Source organism: Stenella coeruleoalba (genome assembly GCF_951394435.1).
Source record: "Stenella coeruleoalba genome assembly, chromosome: 20".
Classification (NCBI taxonomy): Eukaryota; Metazoa; Chordata; class Mammalia; order Artiodactyla; family Delphinidae; genus Stenella; species Stenella coeruleoalba.
The window spans coordinates 28,772,764-28,798,803 of NC_137166.1; the positions used below are offsets into that span (position 1 = coordinate 28,772,764).

A 26,040-nucleotide genomic window follows, 5' to 3' on the forward strand; every position below is an offset into this window, starting at 1 on the left:
TTTGTTGGCAGTCTGTGTTTCTTCTTTGGAGAAATGTCTATTTCAATCTTCTGCCCATTTTTGGATTGGGTTGTTTGTTCTTTTGTTAGTGAGCTGCATGAGCTGCTTATAAATTTTGGAAATTAATCCTTTGTCAGTTGCTTCATTTGCAAATATTTTCTCCCGTTCTGAGGGTTGTCTTTTGGTCTTGTTTATGGTTTCCTTTGCTGTGCAAAAGCTTTGAAGTTTCATTAGGTCCCATTTGTTTATCTTTTTTTTTTTTTTTTCCATTTCTCTAGGAGATGGGTCAAAAAGGATCTTGCTGTGATTTATGTCATAGAGTGTTCTGCCTATGTTTTCCTGTAAGGGTTTGATAGTTTCTGGCCTTACATTTAGGTCTTTAATCCATTTTGAGCTCATTTTTGTGTATGGTGTTAGGGAGTGATCTAATCTCATACTTTCAAATGTACCTGTCCAGTTTTCCCAGCACCACTTATTGAAGAGGCTGTCCTTTCTCCACTGTACATTCCTGCCTCCTTTATCAAAGATTAGGTGACCATATGTGCGTGGGTTTATCTCTGGGCTTTCTATCCCGTTCCTTTGATCTGTCTTTCTGTTTTTGTGCCACTACCGTACTGTCTTGATTACTGTAGCTTTGTAGTATAATCTGAAGTCAGGGAGCCTGATTCCTCCAGCTCCGTTTTTCGTTCTCAAGATTGCTTTGGCTACTCGGGGTCTCTTGTGTTTCCATACAAATTGTGAAATTTTTTGTTCTAGTTCTGTGAAGAATGCCAGTGGTAGTTTGATAGGGATTGCATTGAATCTGTAGATTGCTTTGGGTAGTAGAGTCATTTTCACAATGTTGATTCTTGCAATCCAGGAACATGGTATATCTCTCCATCTACTTGTATCATCTTTAATTTCTTTCATCAGTGTCTTACAATTGTCTGCATACAGGTCTTTTGTGTCCTTAGGTAGGTTTATTCCTAGAAATTTTATTCTTTTTGTTGCAGTGGTAAATGGGAGTGTTTTCTTGATTTCACTTTCAGATTTTTCATCATTAGTGTATAGGAATGCAGGAGATTTCTGTGCATTAATTTTTTTTACAACTTATCTCATTATTTCATCTATTTGTCAAAACAAGTTTACAGTCTTATATTGCTGTAGACTCTTTCTACTATGTTTAATATCATAACTTCACTACCCTCAATGTTCTCCCCTTCTTTATTGATGTTACATGTTAAAAAACATACTTTATTTTTTTCAACATCTGTGTTGGGGTATAATTGCTGTACGATGGTGTGTTTGTTTCTGCTTCATAACAAAGTGAATCATTTATACATATACATATGTTCCCATATCTCTTCCCTCTTGCGTCTCTCTCCCTCCCACCCGCCCTATCCCACCCCTCCAGGCGGTCACAAAGCACCGAGCTGATATCCCTGTGCTATGGGGCTGCTTCCCACTAGCTATCTACCTTACGTTTGGTAGTGTATATACGTCCATGCCTCTCTCTCGCTTTGTCACAGCTCACCCTTCCCCCTCCCCATATCCTCAAGTCCGTTCTCCAGTAGGTCTGTGTCTTTATTCCTGTCTTACCCCTAGGTTCTTCATGACATTTTTTTTTCTTAAATTCCATATATATGTGTTAGCATTCGGTATTTGTCTTTCTCTTTCTGACTTCCTTCACTCTGTATGACAGACTCTAGGTATATCCACCTCATTACAAATAGCTCAATTTCCTTTCTTTTTATGGCTGAGTAATATTCCATTGTATATATGTGCCACATCTTCTTTATCCATTCATCCGATGATGGGCACTTGGGTTGTTCCCATCTCCGGACGATTGTAAATACAGCTGCAGTGAACATTTTGGTACATGACTCTTTTTGAATTATGGTTTTCTCAGGGTATATACCCAGTAGTAGGATTGCTGCGTCATACCTTAGTTCTATTTTCAGTTTTTTAAGGACCCTCCGTACTGTTCTCATAGTGGCTGTACCAATTCACATTCCCACCAGCAGTGCAGGACTGCTTCCTTTTCTACACACCCTCTCCCACATTTATTGTTTCTAGATTTTTTGATGATGGCCATTCTGACTGGTGTGAGATGATATCTCATTGTAGTTTTGATTTGCATTTCTCTAATGATTAATGATGTTGAGCATTCTTTCATGTGTTTGTTGGCAGTCTGTGTTTCTTCTTTGGAGAAATGTCTATTTCGATCTTCTGCCCATTTTTGGATTGGGTTGTTTGTTCTTTTGTTAGTGAGCTGCATGAGCTGCTTATAAATTTTGGAAATTAATCCTTTGTCAGTTGCTTCATTTGCAAATATTTTCTCCCGTTCTGAGGGTTGTCTTTTGGTCTTGTTTATGGTTTCCTTTGCTGTGCAAAAGCTTTGAAGTTTCATTAGGTCCCATTTGTTTATCTTTTTTTTTTTTTTTCCATTTCTCTAGGAGATGGGTCAAAAAGGATCTTGCTGTGATTTATGTCATAGAGTGTTCTGCCTATGTTTTCCTGTAAGGGTTTGATAGTTTCTGGCCTTACATTTAGGTCTTTAATCCATTTTGAGCTCATTTTTGTGTATGGTGTTAGGGAGTGATCTAATCTCATACTTTCAAATGTACCTGTCCAGTTTTCCCAGCACCACTTATTGAAGAGGCTGTCCTTTCTCCACTGTACATTCCTGCCTCCTTTATCAAAGATTAGGTGACCATATGTGCGTGGGTTTATCTCTGGGCTTTCTATCCCGTTCCTTTGATCTGTCTTTCTGTTTTTGTGCCACTACCGTACTGTCTTGATTACTGTAGCTTTGTAGTATAATCTGAAGTCAGGGAGCCTGATTCCTCCAGCTCCGTTTTTCGTTCTCAAGATTGCTTTGGCTACTCGGGGTCTCTTGTGTTTCCATACAAATTGTGAAATTTTTTGTTCTAGTTCTGTGAAGAATGCCAGTGGTAGTTTGATAGGGATTGCATTGAATCTGTAGATTGCTTTGGGTAGTAGAGTCATTTTCACAATGTTGATTCTTGCAATCCAGGAACATGGTATATCTCTCCATCTACTTGTATCATCTTTAATTTCTTTCATCAGTGTCTTACAATTGTCTGCATACAGGTCTTTTGTCTCCTTAGGTAGGTTTATTCCTAGAAATTTTATTCTTTTTGTTGCAGCGGTAAATGGGAGTGTTTTCTTGATTTCACTTTCAGATTTTTCATCATTAGTGTATAGGAATGCAGGAGATTTCTGTGCATTAATTTTTTTTACAACTTATCTCATTATTTCATCTATTTGTCAAATATAAGTTCACAGACTTATATTGCTGTAGACTCTTTCTACTATGTTTAATATCATAACTTCACTACCCTCAATTTTCTCCCCTTCTTTATTGATGTTACATGTTAAAAAATATACTTTATTTTTTTCAACATCTGTGTTGGGGTATAATTGCTGTACGATGGTGTGTTTGTTTCTGCTTCATAACAAAGTGAATCATTTATACATATACATATGTTCCCATATCTCTTCCCTCTTGCGTCTCTCTCCCTCCCACCCGCCCTATCCCACCCCTCCAGGCGGTCACAAAGCACCGAGCTGATATCCCTGTGCTATGGGGCTGCTTCCCACTAGCTATCTACCTTACGTTTGGTAGTGTATATACGTCCATGCCTCTCTCTCGCTTTGTCACAGCTCACCCTTCCCCCTCCCCATATCCTCAAGTCCGTTCTCCAGTAGGTCTGTGTCTTTATTCCTGTCTTACCCCTAGGTTCTTCATGACATTTTTTTTTCTTAAATTCCATATATATGTGTTAGCATTCGGTATTTGTCTTTCTCTTTCTGACTTCCTTCACTCTGTATGACAGACTCTAGGTATATCCACCTCATTACAAATAGCTCAATTTCCTTTCTTTTTATGGCTGAGTAATATTCCATTGTATATATGTGCCACATCTTCTTTATCCATTCATCCGATGATGGGCACTTGGGTTGTTCCCATCTCCGGACGATTGTAAATACAGCTGCAGTGAACATTTTGGTACATGACTCTTTTTGAATTATGGTTTTCTCAGGGTATATACCCAGTAGTGGGATTGCTGCGTCATACCTTAGTTCTATTTTCAGTTTTTTAAGGACCCTCCGTCCTGTTCTCATAGTAACTGTACCAATTCACATTCCCACCAGCAGTGCAGGAGTGCTTCCTTTTCTACACACCCTGTCCCACATTTATTGTTTCTAGATTTTTTGATGATGGCCATTCTGACTGGTGTGAGATGATATCTCATTGTAGTTTTGATTTGCATTTCTCTAATGATTAATGATGTTGAGCATTCTTTCATGTGTTTGTTGGCAGTCTGTGTTTCTTCTTTGGAGAAATGTCTATTTCGATCTTCTGCCCATTTTTGGATTGGGTTGTTTGTTCTTTTGTTAGTGAGCTGCATGAGCTGCTTATAAATTTTGGAAATTAATCCTTTGTCAGTTGCTTCATTTGCAAATACTTTCTCCCATTCTGAGGGTTGTGTTTTGGTCTTCTTTATGGTTTCCTTTGCTGTGCAAAAGCTTTGAAGTTTCATTAGGTCCCATTTGTTTATCTTTTTTTTTTTTTTCCATTTCTCTAGGAGATGGGTCAAAAAGGATCTTGCTGTGATTTATGTCATAGAGTGTTCTGCCTATGTTTTCCTGTAAGGGTTTGATAGTTTCTGGCCTTACATTTAGGTCTTTAATCCATTTTGAGCTCATTTTTGTGTATGGTGTTAGGGAGTGATCTAATCTCATACTTTCAAATGTACCTGTCCAGTTTTCCCAGCACCACTTATTGAAGAGGCTGTCCTTTCTCCACTGTACATTCCTGCCTCCTTTATCAAAGATTAGGTGACCATATGTGCGTGGGTTTATCTCTGGGCTTTCTATCCCGTTCCTTTGATCTGTCTTTCTGTTTTTGTGCCACTACCGTACTGTCTTGATTACTGTAGCTTTGTAGTATAGTCTGAAGTCAGGGAGCCTGATTCCTCCAGCTCCGTTTTTCGTTCTCAAGATTGCTTTGGCTACTCGGGGTCTCTTGTGTTTCCATACAAATTGTGAAATTTTTTGTTCTAGTTCTGTGAAGAATGCCAGTGGTAGTTTGATAGGGATTGCATTGAATCTGTAGATTGCTTTGGGTAGTAGAGTCATTTTCACAATGTTGATTCTTGCAATCCAGGAACATGGTATATCTCTCCATCTACTTGTATCATCTTTAATTTCTTTCATCAGTGTCTTACAATTGTCTGCATACAGGTCTTTTGTGTCCTTAGGTAGGTTTATTCCTAGAAATTTTATTCTTTTTGTTGCAGTGGTAAATGGGAGTGTTTTCTTGATTTCACTTTCAGATTTTTCATCATTAGTGTATAGGAATGCAGGAGATTTCTGTGCATTAATTTTTTTTACAACTTATCTCATTATTTCATCTATTTGTCAAATACAAGTTCACAGTCTTATATTGCTGTAGACTCTTTCTACTATGTTTAATATCATAACTTCACTACCCTCAATTTTCTCCCTTTCTTTATTGATGTTACATGTTAAAAAATATACTTTATTTTTTTCAACATCTGTGTTGGGGTATAATTGCTTTACGACGGTGTGTTAGTTTCTGCTTTATAACAAAGTGAATCATTTATACATATATATATGTTCCCATATTTCTTCCCTCTTGCTTCTCTCTCCCTCCCACCCGCCCTATCCCACCCCTCCAGGCGGTCACAAAGCACCGAGCTGATATCCCTGTGCTATGGGGCTGCTTCCCACTAGCTATCTACCTTACGTTTGGTAGTGTATATACGTCCATGCCTCTCTCTCGCTTTGTCACAGCTCACCCTTCCCCCTCCCCATATCCTCAAGTCCGTTCTCCAGTAGGTCTGTGTCTTTATTCCTGTCTTACCCCTACGTTCTTCATGACATTTTTTTCCCTTAAATTCCATATATATGTGTTAGCATTCGGTATTTGTCTTTCTCTGTCTGACTTCCTTCACTCTGTATGACAGACTCTAGGTATATCCACCTCATTACAAATAGCTCAATTTCCTTTCTTTTTATGGCTAATATTCCATTGTATATATGTGCCACATCTTCTTTATCCACACATCCGATGGTGGGCACTTAGGTTGTTTCCATCTCCGGACGATTGTAAATACAGCTGCAGTGAACATTTTGGTACATGACTCTTTTTGAATTATGGTTTTCTCAGGGTATATACCCAGTAGTGGGATTGCTGCGTCATACCTTAGTTCTATTTTCAGTTTTTTAAGGACCCTCCGTACTGTTCTCATAGTGGCTGTACCAATTCACATTCCCACCAGCAGTGCAGGAGTGCTTCCTTTTCTACACACCCTCTCCCACATTTATTGTTTCTAGATTTTTTGATGATGGCCATTCTGACTGGTGTGAGATGATATCTCATTGTAGTTTTGATTTGCATTTCTCTAATGATTAATGATGTTGAGCATTCTTTCATGTGTTTGTTGGCAGTCTGTGTTTCTTCTTTGGAGAAATGTCTATTTCGATCTTCTGCCCATTTTTGGATTGGGTTGTTTGTTCTTTTGTTAGTGAGCTGCATGAGCTGCTTATAAATTTTGGAAATTAATCCTTTGTCAGTTGCTTCATTTGCAAATACTTTCTCCCATTCTGAGGGTTGTGTTTTGGTCTTCTTTATGGTTTCCTTTGCTGTGCAAAAGCTTTGAAGTTTCATTAGGTCCCATTTGTTTATCTTTTTTTTTTTTTTCCATTTCTCTAGGAGATGGGTCAAAAAGGATCTTGCTGTGATTTATGTCATAGAGTGTTCTGCCTATGTTTTCCTGTAAGGGTTTGATAGTTTCTGGCCTTACATTTAGGTCTTTAATCCATTTTGAGCTCATTTTTGTGTATGGTGTTAGGGAGTGATCTAATCTCATACTTTCAAATGTACCTGTCCAGTTTTCCCAGCACCACTTATTGAAGAGGCTGTCCTTTCTCCACTGTACATTCCTGCCTCCTTTATCAAAGATTAGGTGACCATATGTGCGTGGGTTTATCTCTGGGCTTTCTATCCCGTTCCTTTGATCTGTCTTTCTGTTTTTGTGCCACTACCGTACTGTCTTGATTACTGTAGCTTTGTAGTATAGTCTGAAGTCAGGGAGCCTGATTCCTCCAGCTCCGTTTTTCGTTCTCAAGATTGCTTTGGCTACTCGGGGTCTCTTGTGTTTCCATACAAATTGTGAAATTTTTTGTTCTAGTTCTGTGAAGAATGCCAGTGGTAGTTTGATAGGGATTGCATTGAATCTGTAGATTGCTTTGGGTAGTAGAGTCATTTTCACAATGTTGATTCTTGCAATCCAGGAACATGGTATATCTCTCCATCTACTTGTATCATCTTTAATTTCTTTCATCAGTGTCTTACAATTGTCTGCATACAGGTCTTTTGTGTCCTTAGGTAGGTTTATTCCTAGAAATTTTATTCTTTTTGTTGCAGTGGTAAATGGGAGTGTTTTCTTGATTTCACTTTCAGATTTTTCATCATTAGTGTATAGGAATGCAGGAGATTTCTGTGCATTAATTTTTTTTACAACTTATCTCATTATTTCATCTATTTGTCAAATACAAGTTCACAGTCTTATATTGCTGTAGACTCTTTCTACTATGTTTAATATCATAACTTCACTACCCTCAATTTTCTCCCTTTCTTTATTGATGTTACATGTTAAAAAATATACTTTATTTTTTTCAACATCTGTGTTGGGGTATAATTGCTTTACGACGGTGTGTTAGTTTCTGCTTTATAACAAAGTGAATCATTTATACATATATATATGTTCCCATATTTCTTCCCTCTTGCTTCTCTCTCCCTCCCACCCGCCCTATCCCACCCCTCCAGGCGGTCACAAAGCACCGAGCTGATATCCCTGTGCTATGGGGCTGCTTCCCACTAGCTATCTACCTTACGTTTGGTAGTGTATATACGTCCATGCCTCTCTCTCGCTTTGTCACAGCTCACCCTTCCCCCTCCCCATATCCTCAAGTCCGTTCTCCAGTAGGTCTGTGTCTTTATTCCTGTCTTACCCCTACGTTCTTCATGACATTTTTTTCCCTTAAATTCCATATATATGTGTTAGCATTCGGTATTTGTCTTTCTCTGTCTGACTTCCTTCACTCTGTATGACAGAATCTAGGTCTATCCACCTCATTACAAATAGCTCAATTTCCTTTCTTTTTATGGCTAATATTCCATTGTATATATGTGCCACATCTTCTTTATCCACACATCCGATGATGGGCACTTAGGTTGTTTCCATCTCCGGACGATTGTAAATACAGCTGCAGTGAACATTTTGGTACATGACTCTTTTTGAATTATGGTTTTCTCAGGGTATATACCCAGTAGTGGGATTGCTGCGTCATACCTTAGTTCTATTTTCAGTTTTTTAAGGACCCTCCGTACTGTTCTCATAGTGGCTGTACCAATTCACATTCCCACCAGCAGTGCAGGACTGCCTCCTTTTCTACACACCCTCTCCCACATTTATTGTTTCTAGATTTTTTGATGATGGCCATTCTGACTGGTGTGAGATGATATCTCATTGTAGTTTTGATTTGCATTTCTCTAATGATTAATGATGTTGAGCATTCTTTCATGTGTTTGTTGGCAGTCTGTGTTTCTTCTTTGGAGAAATGTCTATTTCGATCTTCTGCCCATTTTTGGATTGGGTTGTTTGTTCTTTTGTTAGTGAGCTTCATGAGCTGCTTATAAATTTTGGAAATTAATCCTTTGTCAGTTGCTTCATTTGCAAATATTTTCTCCCGTTCTGAGGGTTGTCTTTTGGTCTTGTTTATGGTTTCCTTTGCTGTGCAAAAGCTTTGAAGTTTCATTAGGTCCCATTTGTTTATCTTTTTTTTTTTTTTCCATTTCTCTAGGAGATGGGTCAAAAAGGATCTTGCTGTGATTTATGTCATAGAGTGTTCTGCCTATGTTTTCCTGTAAGGGTTTGATAGTTTCTGGCCTTACATTTAGGTCTTTAATCCATTTTGAGCTCATTTTTGTGTATGGTGTTAGGGAGTGATCTAATCTCATACTTTCAAATGTACCTGTCCAGTTTTCCCAGCACCACTTATTGAAGAGGCTGTCCTTTCTCCACTGTACATTCCTGCCTCCTTTATCAAAGATTAGGTGACCATATGTGCGTGGGTTTATCTCTGGGCTTTCTATCCCGTTCCTTTGATCTGTCTTTCTGTTTTTGTGCCACTACCGTACTGTCTTGATTACTGTAGCTTTGTAGTATAATCTGAAGTCAGGGAGCCTGATTCCTCCAGCTCCGTTTTTCGTTCTCAAGATTGCTTTGGCTACTCGGGGTCTCTTGTGTTTCCATACAAATTGTGAAATTTTTTGTTCTAGTTCTGTGAAGAATGCCAGTGGTAGTTTGATAGGGATTGCATTGAATCTGTAGATTGCTTTGGGTAGTAGAGTCATTTTCACAATGTTGATTCTTGCAATCCAGGAACATGGTATATCTCTCCATCTACTTGTATCATCTTTAATTTCTTTCATCAGTGTCTTACAATTGTCTGCATACAGGTCTTTTGTGTCCTTAGGTAGGTTTATTCCTAGAAATTTTATTCTTTTTGTTGCAGTGGTAAATGGGAGTGTTTTCTTGATTTCACTTTCAGATTTTTCATCATTAGTGTATAGGAATGCAGGAGATTTCTGTGCATTAATTTTTTTTACAACTTATCTCATTATTTCATCTATTTGTCAAAACAAGTTTACAGTCTTATATTGCTGTAGACTCTTTCTACTATGTTTAATATCATAACTTCACTACCCTCAATGTTCTCCCCTTCTTTATTGATGTTACATGTTAAAAAACATACTTTATTTTTTTCAACATCTGTGTTGGGGTATAATTGCTGTACGACGGTGTGTTTGTTTCTGCTTCATAACAAAGTGAATCATTTATACATATATATATGTTCCCATATTTCTTCCCTCTTGCTTCTCTCTCCCTCCCACCCGCCCTATCCCACCCCTCCAGGCGGTCACAAAGCACCGAGCTGATATCCCTGTGCTATGGGGCTGCTTCCCACTAGCTATCTACCTTACGTTTGGTAGTGTATATACGTCCATGCCTCTCTCTCGCTTTGTCACAGCTCACCCTTCCCCCTCCCCATATCCTCAAGTCCGTTCTCCAGTAGGTCTGTGTCTTTATTCCTGTCTTACCCCTACGTTCTTCATGACATTTTTTTCCCTTAAATTCCATATATATGTGTTAGCATTCGGTATTTGTCTTTCTCTGTCTGACTTCCTTCACTCTGTATGACAGACTCTAGGTCTATCCACCTCATTACAAATAGCTCAATTTCCTTTCTTTTTATGGCTAATATTCCATTGTATATATGTGCCACATCTTCTTTATCCACACATCCGATGATGGGCACTTAGGTTGTTTCCATCTCCGGACGATTGTAAATACAGCTGCAGTGAACATTTTGGTACATGACTCTTTTTGAATTATGGTTTTCTCAGGGTATATACCCAGTAGTGGGATTGCTGCGTCATACCTTAGTTCTATTTTCAGTTTTTTAAGGACCCTCCGTACTGTTCTCATAGTGGCTGTACCAATTCACATTCCCACCAGCAGTGCAGGACTGCCTCCTTTTCTACACACCCTCTCCCACATTTATTGTTTCTAGATTTTTTGATGATGGCCATTCTGACTGGTGTGAGATGATATCTCATTGTAGTTTTGATTTGCATTTCTCTAATGATTAATGATGTTGAGCATTCTTTCATGTGTTTGTTGGCAGTCTGTGTTTCTTCTTTGGAGAAATGTCTATTTCGATCTTCTGCCCATTTTTGGATTGGGTTGTTTGTTCTTTTGTTAGTGAGCTGCATGAGCTGCTTATAAATTTTGGAAATTAATCCTTTGTCAGTTGCTTCATTTGCAAATATTTTCTCCCGTTCTGAGGGTTGTCTTTTGGTCTTGTTTATGGTTTCCTTTGCTGTGCAAAAGCTTTGAAGTTTCATTAGGTCCCATTTGTTTATCTCTTTTTTTTTTTTTCCATTTCTCTAGGAGATGGGTCAAAAAGGATCTTGCTGTGATTTATGTCATAGAGTGTTCTGCCTATGTTTTCCTGTAAGGGTTTGATAGTTTCTGGCCTTACATTTAGGTCTTTAATCCATTTTGAGCTCATTTTTGTGTATGGTGTTAGGGAGTGATCTAATCTCATACTTTCAAATGTACCTGTCCAGTTTTCCCAGCACCACTTATTGAAGAGGCTGTCCTTTCTCCACTGTACATTCCTGCCTCCTTTATCAAAGATTAGGTGACCATATGTGCGTGGGTTTATCTCTGGGCTTTCTATCCCGTTCCTTTGATCTGTCTTTCTGTTTTTGTGCCACTACCGTACTGTCTTGATTACTGTAGCTTTGTAGTATAGTCTGAAGTCAGGGAGCCTGATTCCTCCAGCTCCGTTTTTCGTTCTCAAGATTGCTTTGGCTACTCGGGGTCTCTTGTGTTTCCATACAAATTGTGAAATTTTTTGTTCTAGTTCTGTGAAGAATGCCAGTGGTAGTTTGATAGGGATTGCATTGAATCTGTAGATTGCTTTGGGTAGTAGAGTCATTTTCAGAATGTTGATTCTTGCAATCCAGGAACATGGTATATCTCTCCATCTAGTTGTATCATCTTTAATTTCTTTCATTAGTGTCTTACAATTGTCTGCATACAGGTCTTTTGTCTCCTTAGGTAGGTTTATTCCTAGAAATTTTATTCTTTTTGTTGCAGTGGTAAATGGGAGTGTTTTCTTGATTTCACTTTCAGATTTTTCATCGTTAGTGTATAGGAATGCAGGAGATTTCTGTGCATTAATTTTGTATCCTGCAACTTTTCCAAATTCATTGATTAGCTCTAGTCGTTTTCTGGTAGCATCTTTAGGATTCTCTATGTATAGTATCCTGTCATCTGCAAACAGTGACAGCTTCACTTTTTCTTTTCCGATTTGGATTCCTTTTATTTCCTTTTCTTCTCTGATTGCTGTGGCGAAAACTTCCAAATCTATTTTGAATAAGAGTGGTGAGAGTGGGCAACCTTGTGTTGTTCTCGATCTTAGTGGAAATTCTTCAAGTTTTTCACCATTGAGGATGATGTTGGCTGTTGGTTTGTCATATATGGCGTTTATTATGTTGCGGAAAGTTCCCTCTATGCCTAGTTTCTGCTGGGTTTTTATCTTAAATGGGTGTTGAATTTTGTCAAAAGCTTTCTCTGCATCTATTGAGATGATCATATGGTTTTTCTCCTTCAATTTGTTAATATGGTGTATCCCATTGATTGATTTGTGTATATTGAAGAATCTTTGCAGTTCTGGAATAAACCCTACTTGATCATGGTGTATGATCCATTTAATGTGCTGTTTGATTCTGTTTGCTAGTATTTTGTTGAGGATTTTTGCATCTATGTTCATCAGTGATATTGGCGTGTAGTTTTCTTTCTTTGTGACATCCTTGTCTGGTTTTTGTATCAAGGTGATGGTGGCCTCGTAGAATCAATTTGGAGTGTTCCTCCCTCTGCTATATTTTCGAAGAGTTTGAGAAGCATAGGTGTTAGCTCTTCTCTAAATGTTTGATATAATTTGCCTGTGAAGCCATCTGGTCCTGGGCTTTTGTTTGTTGGAAGATTTTTAATCACAGTTTCAATTTCAGTGCTTGTGATTGGTCTGTTCATATTTTCTATTTCTTCCTGATTCAGTCTTGGCAGGTTGTGCATTTCTAAGAATTTGTCTATTTCTTCCAGGTTGTCCATTTTAGTGGCATAGAGTTGCTTGTAGTAATCTCTCATTATCTTTTGTATTTCGGCAGTGTCAGTTGTTACTTCTCCTTTTTCATTTCTAATTCTTTTGATTTGAGTCTTCTCCCTTTTTCTCTTGATGAGTCTGGGTAATGGTTTATCTATTTTGTTTATCTTCTCAAAGAACCAGCTTTTAGTTTCATTGATCTTTGCTATTGTTTCCTTCATTTCTTTTTCATTTATTTCTGATCTGATTTTTATGATTTCTTTCCTTCTGCTAACTTTCGGGTTTTTTTGTTCTTCTTTCTGTAATTGCTTTAGGTGCAAGGTTAGGTTGTTTATTCGAGATGTTTCCTGTTTCTTAAGGTGGGCTTGTATTGCTATATACTTCACTCTTAGAACTGCTTTTGCTGCATCCCATAGGTTTTGGGTTGTCGTGTCTCCATTGTCATTTGTTTGTAGGTATTTTTTTATTTCCTCTTTCATTTCTTCAGTGATCACTTCTTTATTAAGTAGTGTATTGTTTCGCCTCCATGTGTTTGTATTTTTTACAGATCTTTTCCTGTAATTGATATCTCGTCTCATGGCGTTGTGGTTGGAAAAGATACTTGATACAATTTCAATTTTCTTAAATTTACCAAGGCTTGATTTGTGACCCAAGATATGATCTCTCCTGGAGAATGTTCCGTGAGCACTTGAGAAAAATGTGTATTCTGTTGTTTTTGGATGGAGTGTCCTATAAATATCAATTAAATCCATCTTGTTCAATGTATCGTTTAAAGCTTGTGTTTCCTTATTTATTTTCATTTTGGATGATCTGTCCATTGGTGAAAGTGGGGTGTTAAAGTCCCCTAGTATGAATGTGTTACTGTCAGTTTCCCCTTTTATAGCTGTTAGTATTTGCCTTATGTATTGAGGTGCTCCTATGTTGGGTGCATAAATATTTACAGTTGTTATATCTTCTTTTTGGATCGATCCCTTGATTATTATCTAGTGTCCTTCTTTGTCTCTTCTAATAGTCTTTATTTTAAAGTCTATTTTGTCTGATATGAGAATTGCTACTCCAGGTTTCTTTTGGTTTCCATTTGCATGAAATATCTTTTTCCATCTCCTTACTTTCAGTCTGTATGTGTCTCTAGGTCTGAAGTGGGTCTCTTGTAGACAGCATATATATGGGTCTTGTTTTTGTATCCATTCAGCCAATCTGTGTCTTTTGGTGGGAGCATTTAGTCCATTTACATTTAAGATAATTATCTATATGTATGTTCCTATTCCCATTTTCTAAATTGTTTTGGGTTCGTTACTGTAGGTCTTTTCCTTCTCTTGTGTTTCTTGCCTAGAGAAGTTCCTGTAGCATTTGTTGTAAAGCTGGTTTGGTGGTGCTGAACTCTCTCAACTTTTGCTTGCCTGTAAAGGTTTTAATTTCTCCATCAAATCTGAATGAGATCCTTGCTGGGTAGAGTAATCTTGGTTGCAGGTTTTCTCCTTCATCACTTTCAGTATGTCCTGCCACTCCCTTCTGGCTTGCAGGGTTTCTGCTGAGAGATCAGCTATTAACCTTATGGGGATTCCCTTGTGTGTTATTTGTTGTTTTTCCCTTGCTGCTTTTAATATGCTTTCTTTGTATTTAATTTTTGACAGTTTGATTAATATGTGTCTTGGCATGTTTCTCCTTGGATTTATCCTGTATGGGACTCTCTGTGCTTCCTGGACTTGATTAACTATTTCCTTTCCCATATTAGGGAAGTTTTCAACTATAATCTCTTCAAATATTTTCTCAGTCCCTTTCTTTTTCTCTTCTTCTTCTGGAACCCCTATAATTCGAATGTTGGTGCGTTTAATGTTGTCCCAGAGGTCTCTGAGACTGTCCTCAGTTCTTTTCATTCTTTTTTCTTTATTCTGCTCTGCAGTAGTTATTTCCACTATTTTATCTTCCAGGTCACTTACCCGTTCTTCTGCCTCAGTTATTCTGCTATTGATCCCATTTAGAGTATTTTTCATTTCATTTATTGTGTTGTTCATCATTGTTTCATCTTTAGTTCTTCTGGGTCCTTGTTAAATGTTTCTTGCATTTTGTCTATTCTATTTCCAAGATTTTGAATGATCTTTACTATCATTATTCTGAATTCTTTTTCAGGTAGACTGACTATTTCCTCTGCATTTGTTAGGTCTGGTGGGTTATCTTGCTCCTTCATCTGCGGTGTGTTTTTCTGTCTTCTCATTTTGCTTATTTTACTGTGTTTGGGGTCTCCTTTTTGCAGGCTGCAGGTTCGTAGTTCCTGTTGTTTTTGGTGTCTGTCCCCAGTGGCTAAGGTTGGTTCAGTGGGTTGTGTAGGCTTCCTGGTGGAGCGGACTAGTGCCTGTGTTCTGGTGGATGAGGCTGGATCTTGTCTCTCTGGTGGGCAGGTCCACATCTGGTGGTGTGTTTTGGGGTCTCTGTAGACTTATTATGATTTTAGGCAGCCTCTCTGCTAATGGGTGGGGTTGTGTTCCTGTTTTGCTAGTTGTTTGGCATAGGGTGTCCAGCACTGTAGCTTGCTGGTCGTTGAGTGAAGCTGGGTGCTGGTGTTGAAATGGAGATCTCTGGGAGATTTTCGCCGTTTGATATTATGTGGAGCTGGGAGGTCTCTTGTGGACCAGTGTCCTGAAGTTGGCTCTCCCACCTCAGAGGCACAGCACTGACTCCTGGCTACAGCACCAAGAGCCTTTCGTCCACACGGCTCAGAATAAAAGGGAGAAAAAGTAGAGAGAAAGAATTAGTAGAAGAAGAAAGGAAGGAAGGAAGGAAGGAAGAAAAGGAAGGAAGGGAGAAAAAGAAGAAAAGAAGGAAAGAAAGGAGGGAGAGAGGGATGGTGGGAGGAAGGAAGGAAGGAGGGAAGGAAGGAAAAAAGAAAAAGAAGCTAAAGTAAAATAAAATAAAGTAAAATATATTAAAGTTATTAAATTAAAAAATAATTATTAAGAAAAAAATTTTAAAAAAAACAACAGACGGATAGAACCTTAGGACAAATGGTGGAAGCAAAGCTATACAGACAAAAGCTCATATAGAAGCATACACATACACACTCACAAAAAGAGGAAAAGGGGAAAAAATCATAAATCTTGCTCTCAAAGTCCACCTCCTCAATTTGGGATGATTCGTTGTCTATTCATGTCAGATACAGGGTACATCAAGTTGATTGAGGAGCTTTAATCCGCTGCTTCTGAGGCTGCTGGGAGAGATTTCCCTTTCTCTTCTTTGTTCTCACAGCTCCCAGGGGCTCAGCTTTGGATTTGGCCCCGCCTCTGCGTGTAGGTCACCTGAGGGCATCTGTTCTTCGCCCAGACAGGACGGGGTTAAAGGAGCCGGTGCTTCGGGGGCTCTGGCCCACTCAGGCCGGGGGTAGGGAGGGGCACGGAGTGTGGGGCGAGCCTGAGGCGGCAGAGACCAGCATGACGTTGCACCAGCCTGAGGCCCCCCGTGCGTTCTCCCGGGGAAGTTGTCCCTGGATCCCGGGAACCTGGCAGTGGCGGGATGCACAGGCTCCCCGGAAGAGGGGTGTGGATAGTGACCTGTGCTCGCACACAGGCCCCTTGGTGGCGGCAGCAGCAGCCTTAGCGTCTCCCGCCTGTCTCTGGGGTCCGCGCTTTTAGCCGCGGCTCGCGCCCGTCTCCGGAGTTCCTTTAAGCAGCGCTCTCAATCCCCTCTCCTCACGCACCAGGAAACAAAGAAGGAAGAAAAAGTCTCTTGCCTCTTCGGCAGGTCCAGACTTTTCCCCGGACTCCCTCCCAGCTAACCGTGGTGCACTAACCCCTTCAGGCTGTGTTCACGCCGCCAACCCCAGTCCTCTCCCTGCGCTGGGACCAAAGCCCTAGCCTCAGCTCACAGCTCCGCCCGCCCCGGCGGGTGAGCAGACAAGCCTCTCGGGCTGGTGAGTGCCGGTCGGCACCAATCTTCTGTGCGGGAATCTCCCCGCCTTGCCCTCTGCACCCCTGTTGCTGTGCTCTCCTCTGCGGCTCCGAAGCTCCCCCCCTCCGCCACCCGCGAAGGGGCTTCCTAGTGTGTGGAAACCTTTCCTCCTTCACAGCGCCCTCCCACTGGTGCAGGTCCTGTCCCTATTCTTTTGTCTCTGTTTTTTCTTTTGCCCTACCCGGGTACGTGGGGAGTTTCTTGCCTTTTGGGAGGTCTGAGGTCTTCTGCCAGCGTTCAGTAGGTGTTTTGTAGGAGTTGTTCCACGTGTAGATGTATTTCTGGTGTATCTGTGGGGAGGAAGGTGATCTCCGCGTCTTACTCTTCCGCCATCTTCCCCTCGTGCCCCCACTGATATTTCTTACTACAGTATTACTATGCAGGTTGCCAAATGGTGATTTCTTTCCTAATAAAATCATTTCTTTATTAGTTGTCATTCTACTGTAAAGAAAACCTTTCCCTCTCCCCACTCATTTATGTCAGTGTGAATTTAAGGATTATTATTTATGTAATGGTTACTGTCATTATGTTGATGCTCATATTGTCCCTGATTTGATCAAGAGGAGCCCCTTTAAGCTGACTTCTGTATCCTTTTAGTATGTCCTCATGATAACTGAAACAAACTCGGTTTGCTCACAATGCACAGCAAAGCCAGTCTCCTGAAACCAGGTTGTGGTGAGGGAAAGTAGTTTATTCCAGGGCACCAGACAAGGAGAACGGGCTGCTCATGCCCAAAAGACCCAGGCTCCCTGATGGGTTTTAGGGAAGGGTTTTTAAAGGCAAGGTAAGGGAGAGGGTCACAGGGTGTGTGATCAGCTCGTGCACAGTTCTGATTGGTGCATGGTGAAGTAACAAGGTGAGGTCACAGGGGTCAGCATCCTCAATCTTCAGGTTCCAGCCGGTCTGGGGGCTACATGCTCGTGGTCAGCTTTTCTTATCTGGTGTGGGGGGTCTGGTTTCTATAAAACAGCTTAGGAATGTGTGTCAGACTTACCTTTACCATTGAAGCAGAACTGGGATTCCTTGTGACTGACTTATTAAGTTATGGCTACTCTCATCTGCCTGCCCTGTCTTTGTTTCTGCATTCTTTATTCCTCAGTCATTAGCTGCTGGGGCCTGCTCTTTGCTTCTCATGGAGGGCCTAGGAAGTCACAGCTTATTTCCATAGCCTCTTTTTCCAATCAGCAATAAGCAGGGAACACCAAGAGGTCTGTCACCGAGAAGGCCCCTACGTGGGTTTCACTCACTCTCACTCATCATTCTTATTATATCTTACTTCCTAGCAAAACAAGATTTTCCAGGGTTATCTTGTATTTCCTGTGCTCTAGACAAGTCACATTGATTCCTCTGGTTTCATTTCCACACCACAGGGTTCATTCTAGATTTCTCCTTTTCCATATTTGCAATGCCATTCTTCAACCCTGAGAAATCTGCCTTCCATTATTTTCAATATGTTTGTTTATTAAAACAACCCCTCCGTGTGGAATGATCTCACTTCACCCATAGCATCCCCTCCCCTCTCCCACCTTGCTCGGATGCCTATCTTGCTCAGTCCTAGAATAACTATGCAGCCATTAAAAGAGATGACAGAAAAGACATTTGCCATGTAATAAAAGAAAAAGTCACAAAACAACCACTGTAGGATGCAATTTTTTAAAAAGCAAATACATGTATGTTGAAAAATACTGGAAGAATATATGTAAAAATTTTAGTAGTGATTGTCTCTGAGTCTACATATATGTTCTTCAGCGTTTTTAAGAGTTTCTATATTGACAGTTTTATTTCTGTAATTATAAAAGAGGAGAAGTGTCATTTTAAAGCTGGAGGAGCTGACATTATGGAGGAATAGCAGGTGGACTGATAGTGAGCGCAGAGTCAGATGTCCGCTGCTCATTGCCGCACAGGGACATTACGGTGTGCGCTGAACTATTGCAGATGCCCTGCTCTGCCATGACGACGAGCTGGAAGGACGCCGGATTGCCTTCATTCTTTACCTGGTTCCTCCCTGGGACAGGAGCTTGGGGGGCACCCTGGACCTGTACAACGTTGACGGTAAGACAAAGGCGTGCTCTTCAACACCAGCAGCCACTTCCGGGTCCTTAGGCGCTCTGTCTGTGCGCCTCGGGAGATGGAAGCTCTTCATTACAGTGGCGACTGCAGGGGGATAATTGCCAGCCCTGACAGCCACCTCTCCTGAGTTGTGCCTGAAATAATCATTACTCCAGAGATAAGTTAGAGCCGAGTTAAGATGAGGAATAGTCAGACCCTGCTTCTGAATGCTGGCCGTGGGAGGGTAGAGAACATGTGCAGCCACCCGTGGCTATGAATCTGCCAGGACCAGTGCCTCTGATAGGAGGTCAGGGTCTTTTTTATTTTTTTAATGACTGACACCAGAGCTCGACTCCAGAAAACGTTCAGAACCTTTTCCAGCCTTCATCAGTAATAGAGGATGGTGGAGTAAGAACAGATATCACCTAGCAGAACTATATAAAACAGATGGAACGGGTGGCATATGGGGATCTGGAGGGGACATTTAGCTACCCTTAGAAATTGGCAAATTGTCAAGGTGAAACGAGGCGGCCGGGAAGTGGTTAATGACGATGAAGCACATTTACAGATGTGTTCTCGCCCCACGCAGAACACTTTCAGCCGAAGCAGATTGTCAAGTCTCTTATCCCTTCGTGGAACACACTGGTTTTCTTTGAAGTGTCTCCAGTATCCTTTCACCAGGTAAAGACTGTGAACCACAAATACATAGAGGGCCAAAGAGCATGCTTTTCAGTCGCCCGTTCTCTAAATGTGACGGCTTCCGGTTGGACTGTCCGGCCAGGTTGTTTTCACACCTAGTGTGAAGGGTCCTGAAATTAGTGAGCCTTGGCTGGTAATCTTCCCTGCTGGTCTTTGCATTGATGTGCTGCTGGTCTTGTCCTTTCAGGTTTCTGAAGTCCTGTCTGAAGAAAAGTCGCGTTTGTCCATCAGCGGCTGGTTTCACGGTCCTTTACTGACCAGGCCTCCCACCTACTTTGAACCTCTCATACCTCGGAGCCCTCACGTCCCACAAGATGTAAGGATAAATTCCTGTTGCTGGGATTCTTGTCTTAGAAAAGCTGTGGCGTATCATTTGCTTTTCTGGTTTTAAAAGTGGCTCATCCTGCTAACAGAACTAGGCTTTGAGCTTGCCTTTCCACCCTTCTTAGATACACTTTTGATAGTGTCTGTCTAAGGCAGAGTTTTCCAGAACTTTATTTAACAAGGAGAAAATTATAAAGTGAAGATTTGCATATATTTTACTAGTGTAAAATGATTCAGAACAAAAGCAGTAGGAATTATTAACTCACCCTTTGCATCTGCTGCTTCTTTGTAGCATGAAATTTTGTATGATTGGATCAACCCTACTTATCTCGACATGGAGTACCAAGTTCAAATTCAAGAAGAATTTGAAGAAAGCTCTGAAATTCTCCTAAAAGAGTTCCTTAAGGTAGGCCAGCAAATCCTGTCTGATATACCACATTTGGCCTGCAGCCTTGCTTCCTGGGTGGGTGAAGAGGCATCACTGAGAGCTTTTGTTGCTTTTTGTTTTGTTCCTGGTTAGCATGTTTACGTCATCCTCTTCTTCAAATGAAGTATAGAAATGATGATAATAGCTAACATTGGTATCAGTCGTATGTTAGTGGGTCGAGTCCCTTGGGTATTCCCCAGTTCTCTAGAATCTTAATCACGCACACTTTTTTAAAAATTATTTTATTTATTTATTTTTGGCTGCACTGGGTCTTCACTGCTGTATGGGGGCTTTGTCTAGTTGCAGTGAGTGGGGACTACTCTTTGTTGCGGTGCGTGGGCATCTTATTGCGGTGGCTTCTCTTGTTGCGGAGCACAGGCTCTAGACACACAGGCTGTAGAGCATAGGCTCAGTAGTTGTGGCGCACGGGCTTAGTTGCTCCGCGGCATGTGGGATCTTCCTGGACCAGGGCTCGACCGTGTCCCATGCATTGGCAGGTGGATTCTTAACCACTGCACCACCAGGGAAGTCCCACATACACACTTCTATATTGGGGATGAGTGGTGTGTAGTTCCCATCCTAGTCATTTGATGACTATGGTACTTACCAATTACTTTTAAATAACAGAAAGATTGCTGATTAACAAATTAGTAACAAATGTTTGAGAATGATGAGGTAGCACATTATAGTGGAGAGAGAACCAGGTTAGAAGTTAGAAGACCTTATTTTTTTTTAATAAATTTATTTTTGGCTGCGTTGGGTCTTCGTTGCTGTGCGTGGGCTTTTTCTCTAGTTGCAGAGAGCGAGGGCCACTCTTCCCTGCGGTACGTGGGCCTCTCACCGCAGTGGCCTCTCTTGTCGCAGAGCACGGGCTCTAGGGGCATGGGCTCAGTAGTTGTGGCTCGTGGGCTCTAGAGTGCAGACTCAGTAGCTGTGGCGCGCACGGGCTCAGTTGCTCAGTGGCATGTGGGATCTTCCCAGACCAGGGATTGAACCCGTGTCCCCTGCACTGGCAGGCAGATTTCTAACCACTGCACCACCACGGAAGCCCTAGAAGACTTTATATTCACGTCTTAGCTCCGTGGTTTTACTGACCTGAGCAAATTACTAAGGTCTCACTTTTATTTCATCATCAGTTAAACTGGGATAATACTTGCCCTGCCCGTCTTGAAGAGTTGTTGTGAGGGCCAAATGAGATCACGTATGCGAGTGTGGTTTTTCCCAGGTGACCCTGGGTCCCATGGAATCAGTCCCAAGAGTTGGTGCCTCCTTGAAAAAAAGGTTGAGAGACACTACATACTGCCTCTGTCTCTGAATTATATAGCTGACATAGCATATTAAGGAATTTGAGAAGTATTAATAGTAAATAAACTTGTTTAACCCTATTTGATTCAGCTCACCTAAACCATCCTTTGGGATCCTCTTTCCTGTTTTACAACTGATAGGATTACTGTTTGTAGAATACTCTTGGGAAACTGCATTAAACAAGTACTTATAAAGGCTCTTCTGGAGACTATTTTAACAGATTAATCAGCTTCTTGTACTACACTGGACTTTTTAAGTTTAGAATGCTGATTAAATCAAGGGAGTGAGCTGAGGCCTAAAGAATCTGTATTATTATATAGACATTTTCATTATAATAAATGCAGGAATTTGAGAGGTTTACCAATTTGATGTAAGACATACAACTACTTAAGGAAATGGCCCAAATTGACACTCAGGTGACTTGGCTAAAGCATGCTGACGATTTATCCAGTCTTTGCTCTGGCTTCAGCATATCAGGACTGGGGGAGGTTGTGTGAAAGGGATGAGAGTCACCCGGCCCTTTTAGGAATCAGCCAGCATGATTCCCCAGAGCTGCTGTACCTGCAAGACCAGTGTGGGATCATAGGGAGATCTGCTAACTGCTGCTTCATTTGCTCCTTTTCCAGCCTGAGAAATTTGCAGAGGTGTGTGAGGCTTTGGAGAAAGGAGATGTGGAATGGAGCAGCCGAGGTCCCCCTAACAAAAGGTAGAACCCATCATCCAAGACATTTGCTTCTGCATTCAACACCTGCCTGTTTGTCTGCAAGGCTCACCTCCAATAATAGGGCATTTGCCCTAATGATGTTTTGTTCCCAGGGACATCCAGTAGCAGGCCCTAACAAAACCTCATTATTGTAACAACTTGGACGTTAGTAAGCTATGCAGGGTTTAGGGAGAGAGATACAAAGCTAATGATCAGCTTTCATCCCATGAGTAATATTACATCTGTGGCTTTGATGAACACCTTGGCATCGCTGCTTTCCAGGTTTTACGAGAAGGCTGAGGAGAGCAAACTTCCCAACATCTTGAAGGACTGCATGGCATTATTTCGCTCCGAGGCAATGTTCTTGCTGCTCTCCAACTTCACAGGCCTGAAACTTCACTTCTTGGCCCCTTCAGAAGAAGGTGAGCTTGAGGACAAAAAAGAGGGAGAAGCAGCCTCTGCTGCTGAGAACACTGAAGAAGGGCCTAGCCGCAGTTCTGAGCCAGAGAGCAGGCAGGTGGCCATCAGCAACAGCAGTCAGCAGAGCAATGAACAGATGGACCCAGAGCCAGAGGAAAACGATGCAAAGAAAGGTAAGCTGCTGTTACGTTCTGTCCTTCTTTTACTATTAGGTATTCACAATTCAGTCATTTATTCATTCAACAAACATTTCTTAAGCACCTACTATATGCCAGGCCCTATTTCTGGAGCTGGAGAAGACGACAGACAAGGTCTCTGCTCTCCCTGGCTTACAGTCTATTGATAGTAGGAGAAGACAGAGATTAAATGATACACGAACAAGAAAACATCAAATAAGGCTAGGTGCTCTGCAGGAAATCTGAATAGGGTTATGTGCTGAGGAATGACTGGGTGGCCTCTTAGGTGAATGGGCAATCTGGACCAGCCTGTCTGAGGAGCTGTCATCCAAGCTCAGATCTGAATGACAAGAAGGATCTGCTAGGACAGCATTCCGGGTAGGAAGAACAGCTAGTACATTTTATTAGGCTAACAGTAGTACAAATGGTGGAGAGAAATACGACTGGCTTTACCTAAACCTACTTTGAAACACAAGAACATAAAGAGGAAGGTGAGTGGCTTCTTTCTGCTAAGAACCAATATCAGCCTAAGAAAAACTTGCTTGAATTTGGACAGATAGGTAGAAGGAAATTATTAAAAGCAGAGGACGTTTAATCATCTACAAACAAGATGGAATGGACACATGACATTAAACTAGTAGAATGTACAACACCAAGAGCGAACCCTAACATAAACTGTGGACATCATTATTGGTCAGTTTTAACAAATAAATCACACTAAGGCAAGATGTTAATAATAGCGGAAACTGATGGGGAGGGGCAGGGGTTGTGTGTGGCAGGAGTAGAGGAACTGTACTTTCTGGGAAACTTTTCTATAAACTGCTCTAAAAAGTAAAGTTTATTTAACAATAATATTCATGTTATTTTAGAGAAAATTTCTGGCAGCTAATATATACTCCATCTGAAAATCATGGTAAAGAGAAATAGAAAGTCAACTTTTTTTCATTATAAGGCTTATATATTTAATAATATAATGGAGCAATAGGTCAGCTGAAGGTTTATGGAAATAGTTTCTCTTTAGTGCTATAACTATTCCTAATTATCATTCTTTTGCAATCTACAGTAGTATCAAGGTTATTTTTTTCTGGCCTTCTGTTGTTTTTTTTCTTAGAATCAAGTGTTCCCACATGCCAGGGGGAACTGAGGCATTGGAAGACTGGTCACTACACTTTAATTCATGACAACAGCAAGACTGAATTTGCCCTGGACTTACTTCTCTACTGTGGCTGTGAAGGTAAGAGGGACAGTCTCTCCTGAGTGACCCTCTCTAACTGAACCAAGATCACAAGTAATTCGCCTTGGCCAGGATCTCAGATCACAGGAGCTCTGCTGGAAGGGATCTTAGGGGTCATGAATTTCAGTCATCTCCCAACTCAAAGTACTATTTGTATCTGTGACCAAGGTATAGGAGATGAACTAAATCATAATTTCCATCTAATGAACCCCCCAGCACTTTTATGTAATTGTCCTTCTAGGTGTATTTTATATTTAGTTCTTAGTTTTCAGTTCTTATTCAGTGTTGGTTGAATGATAAATTCAGGCTCATAAGTCAGAGTTGGTTCTACTGAACTCCCAGATCCCCGTTTTAAGCAGCATGGGATCAATGATTCAAACAGATCAATGTGAGAGCTTTCTGAATGCTCTTTGTTTTCCCTTCATAAGGCTGGGAGCCAGAGTATGGTGGCTTTACCTCCTACATTGCCAAAGGAGAAGATGAAGAGGTAAGTTGCTTCTGATAGCAAACCATCCTTTTTTAGTTCTTGAAGACACTTTCATTCTTCAGAGACGCAACTTTTACGACCTTCTGCCAGTGTCTTTAGCTGATAAATCCACATTGGTCTGGCTGGCAGTGGTTCTAATTTCTAGTAGAAAGTATTCAGCATGGAATAAAGAGGCTAAAGGATAATCACTAAGCATTCTACCCAGCTAAAAGAAATTCCAAATAAATTAAGAGTCAGATGGTGCATTCCCATGAATCTTTCAATGTAGTAAGAAATAAATGCATTAGGTAAAACTTTTCTGGGTATGTACTGGAATGGGGCCTATTGGAAAATGTCTGGACAGCAAGATCAATAGCTCCTCCTAGTAAAGGATACTTTAAAGGATCCTTTATCGCCGGAGGCTGAGTATTTGATATGGAACCGTCTGTTCAAGAAAAGAGGTGAGAATATAATCTCCGTGTTCTGATGTATCACTGTATTTGCCTATTTCAGCTGCTAACAGTGAATCCAGAAAACAATTCTTTGGCCTTGGTCTACAGAGATAGGGAAACTCTGAAATTCGTCAAGCATATTAACCACCGAAGCCTAGAACAAAAGAAAACTTTCCCAAACAGAACAGGTTTCTGGGACTTTTCATTTGTCTATTATGAATAAGGTTGGGCAAAGCTGGAAAGAGGAGACCCTTCCTCAGTACTGGGACGTCTGGAAGAGTTAGGCATCGAGTGAAGGAGAGCTACAAGGTGAGCTGTGTGACAGCGTTCTTAAAGCTGTGTGTGGTTGTCCTTTAGTAGGGCTCATGATGATCATCCTCAGCCTAGACCTTGAGCTTGGAGCTAGGTACTCATCTCTTGATGTAAAATTAAAAGGGGTTTTGTCTTTTTCTTTAACATTCAGTTCATTTTCCATATTGGCTTCTTCAGTGATTAAAAAACAATATGTGGTAAAATATACGTGACATAAAATGTATCTTTTTCAAGTGTCCAGTTCAGTGGCATTAAGTACATTCACATTGTTGTGCAGCCTTCACCACCATCCATCTCCAGAACTCTTCCATCTTACCCAGCTGTACCTCTGTCCCCATTAAATAGTAACTCTATTTTCCCCTCCCCCCAGCCTCTGGCAGCCACCATTCTACTTTCTGTCTCTATGAATCTGACAACTCATATTCCTCGTAAGACAAATAATAGAATGTCTGTCCTTTTGTGACTGGCTTATTTCACTCCGCATAAAATCTTCAAGGTTCATCCGTGTTTCCAGTGACTTTTTTTTTAAAATATGGACTCTTGAATTTATGACTGCAGATTCTGTTCTTCCTAATTTCACAGGTTTAGAAGATTACAGAACCTTACACCCTGTTCATTCTGGGCCTATTGCACTTCCTCCCACTGCCTGTGGCTTTGTTCCACTGTGACTGTCTGTGGACTGTATAGACTAGGCGATGTGTAGTCTGTTCCCTTGGAAAAAGCCTGGCCTAAAACCACGTGGCCACAAGAAACTTCTGGT

General features: G+C 40.9%; 1 protein-coding gene across 1 annotated transcript in view; it reads left to right on the forward strand.

The window, feature by feature from the left end:
* The window catches only part of OGFOD1 (2-oxoglutarate and iron dependent oxygenase domain containing 1), a 56,997-nt gene extending 31,187 nt beyond the window's left edge, over positions 1–25,810 (forward strand). Inside the window, exons 5-13 of the mRNA XM_079906255.1 lie at positions 18,649–18,765; positions 19,352–19,443; positions 19,649–19,777; positions 20,078–20,191; positions 22,144–22,223; positions 22,503–22,813; positions 23,928–24,050; positions 24,479–24,537; positions 25,030–25,810. Coding sequence (XP_079762381.1) covers positions 18,649–18,765; positions 19,352–19,443; positions 19,649–19,777; positions 20,078–20,191; positions 22,144–22,223; positions 22,503–22,813; positions 23,928–24,050; positions 24,479–24,537; positions 25,030–25,191 — 1,187 coding nt within the window. The 3' untranslated portion in view covers positions 25,192–25,810. The remainder of the gene's footprint in view (positions 1–18,648; positions 18,766–19,351; positions 19,444–19,648; positions 19,778–20,077; positions 20,192–22,143; positions 22,224–22,502; positions 22,814–23,927; positions 24,051–24,478; positions 24,538–25,029) is intronic.
* Positions 25,811–26,040: the final 230 nt, after the last annotated feature.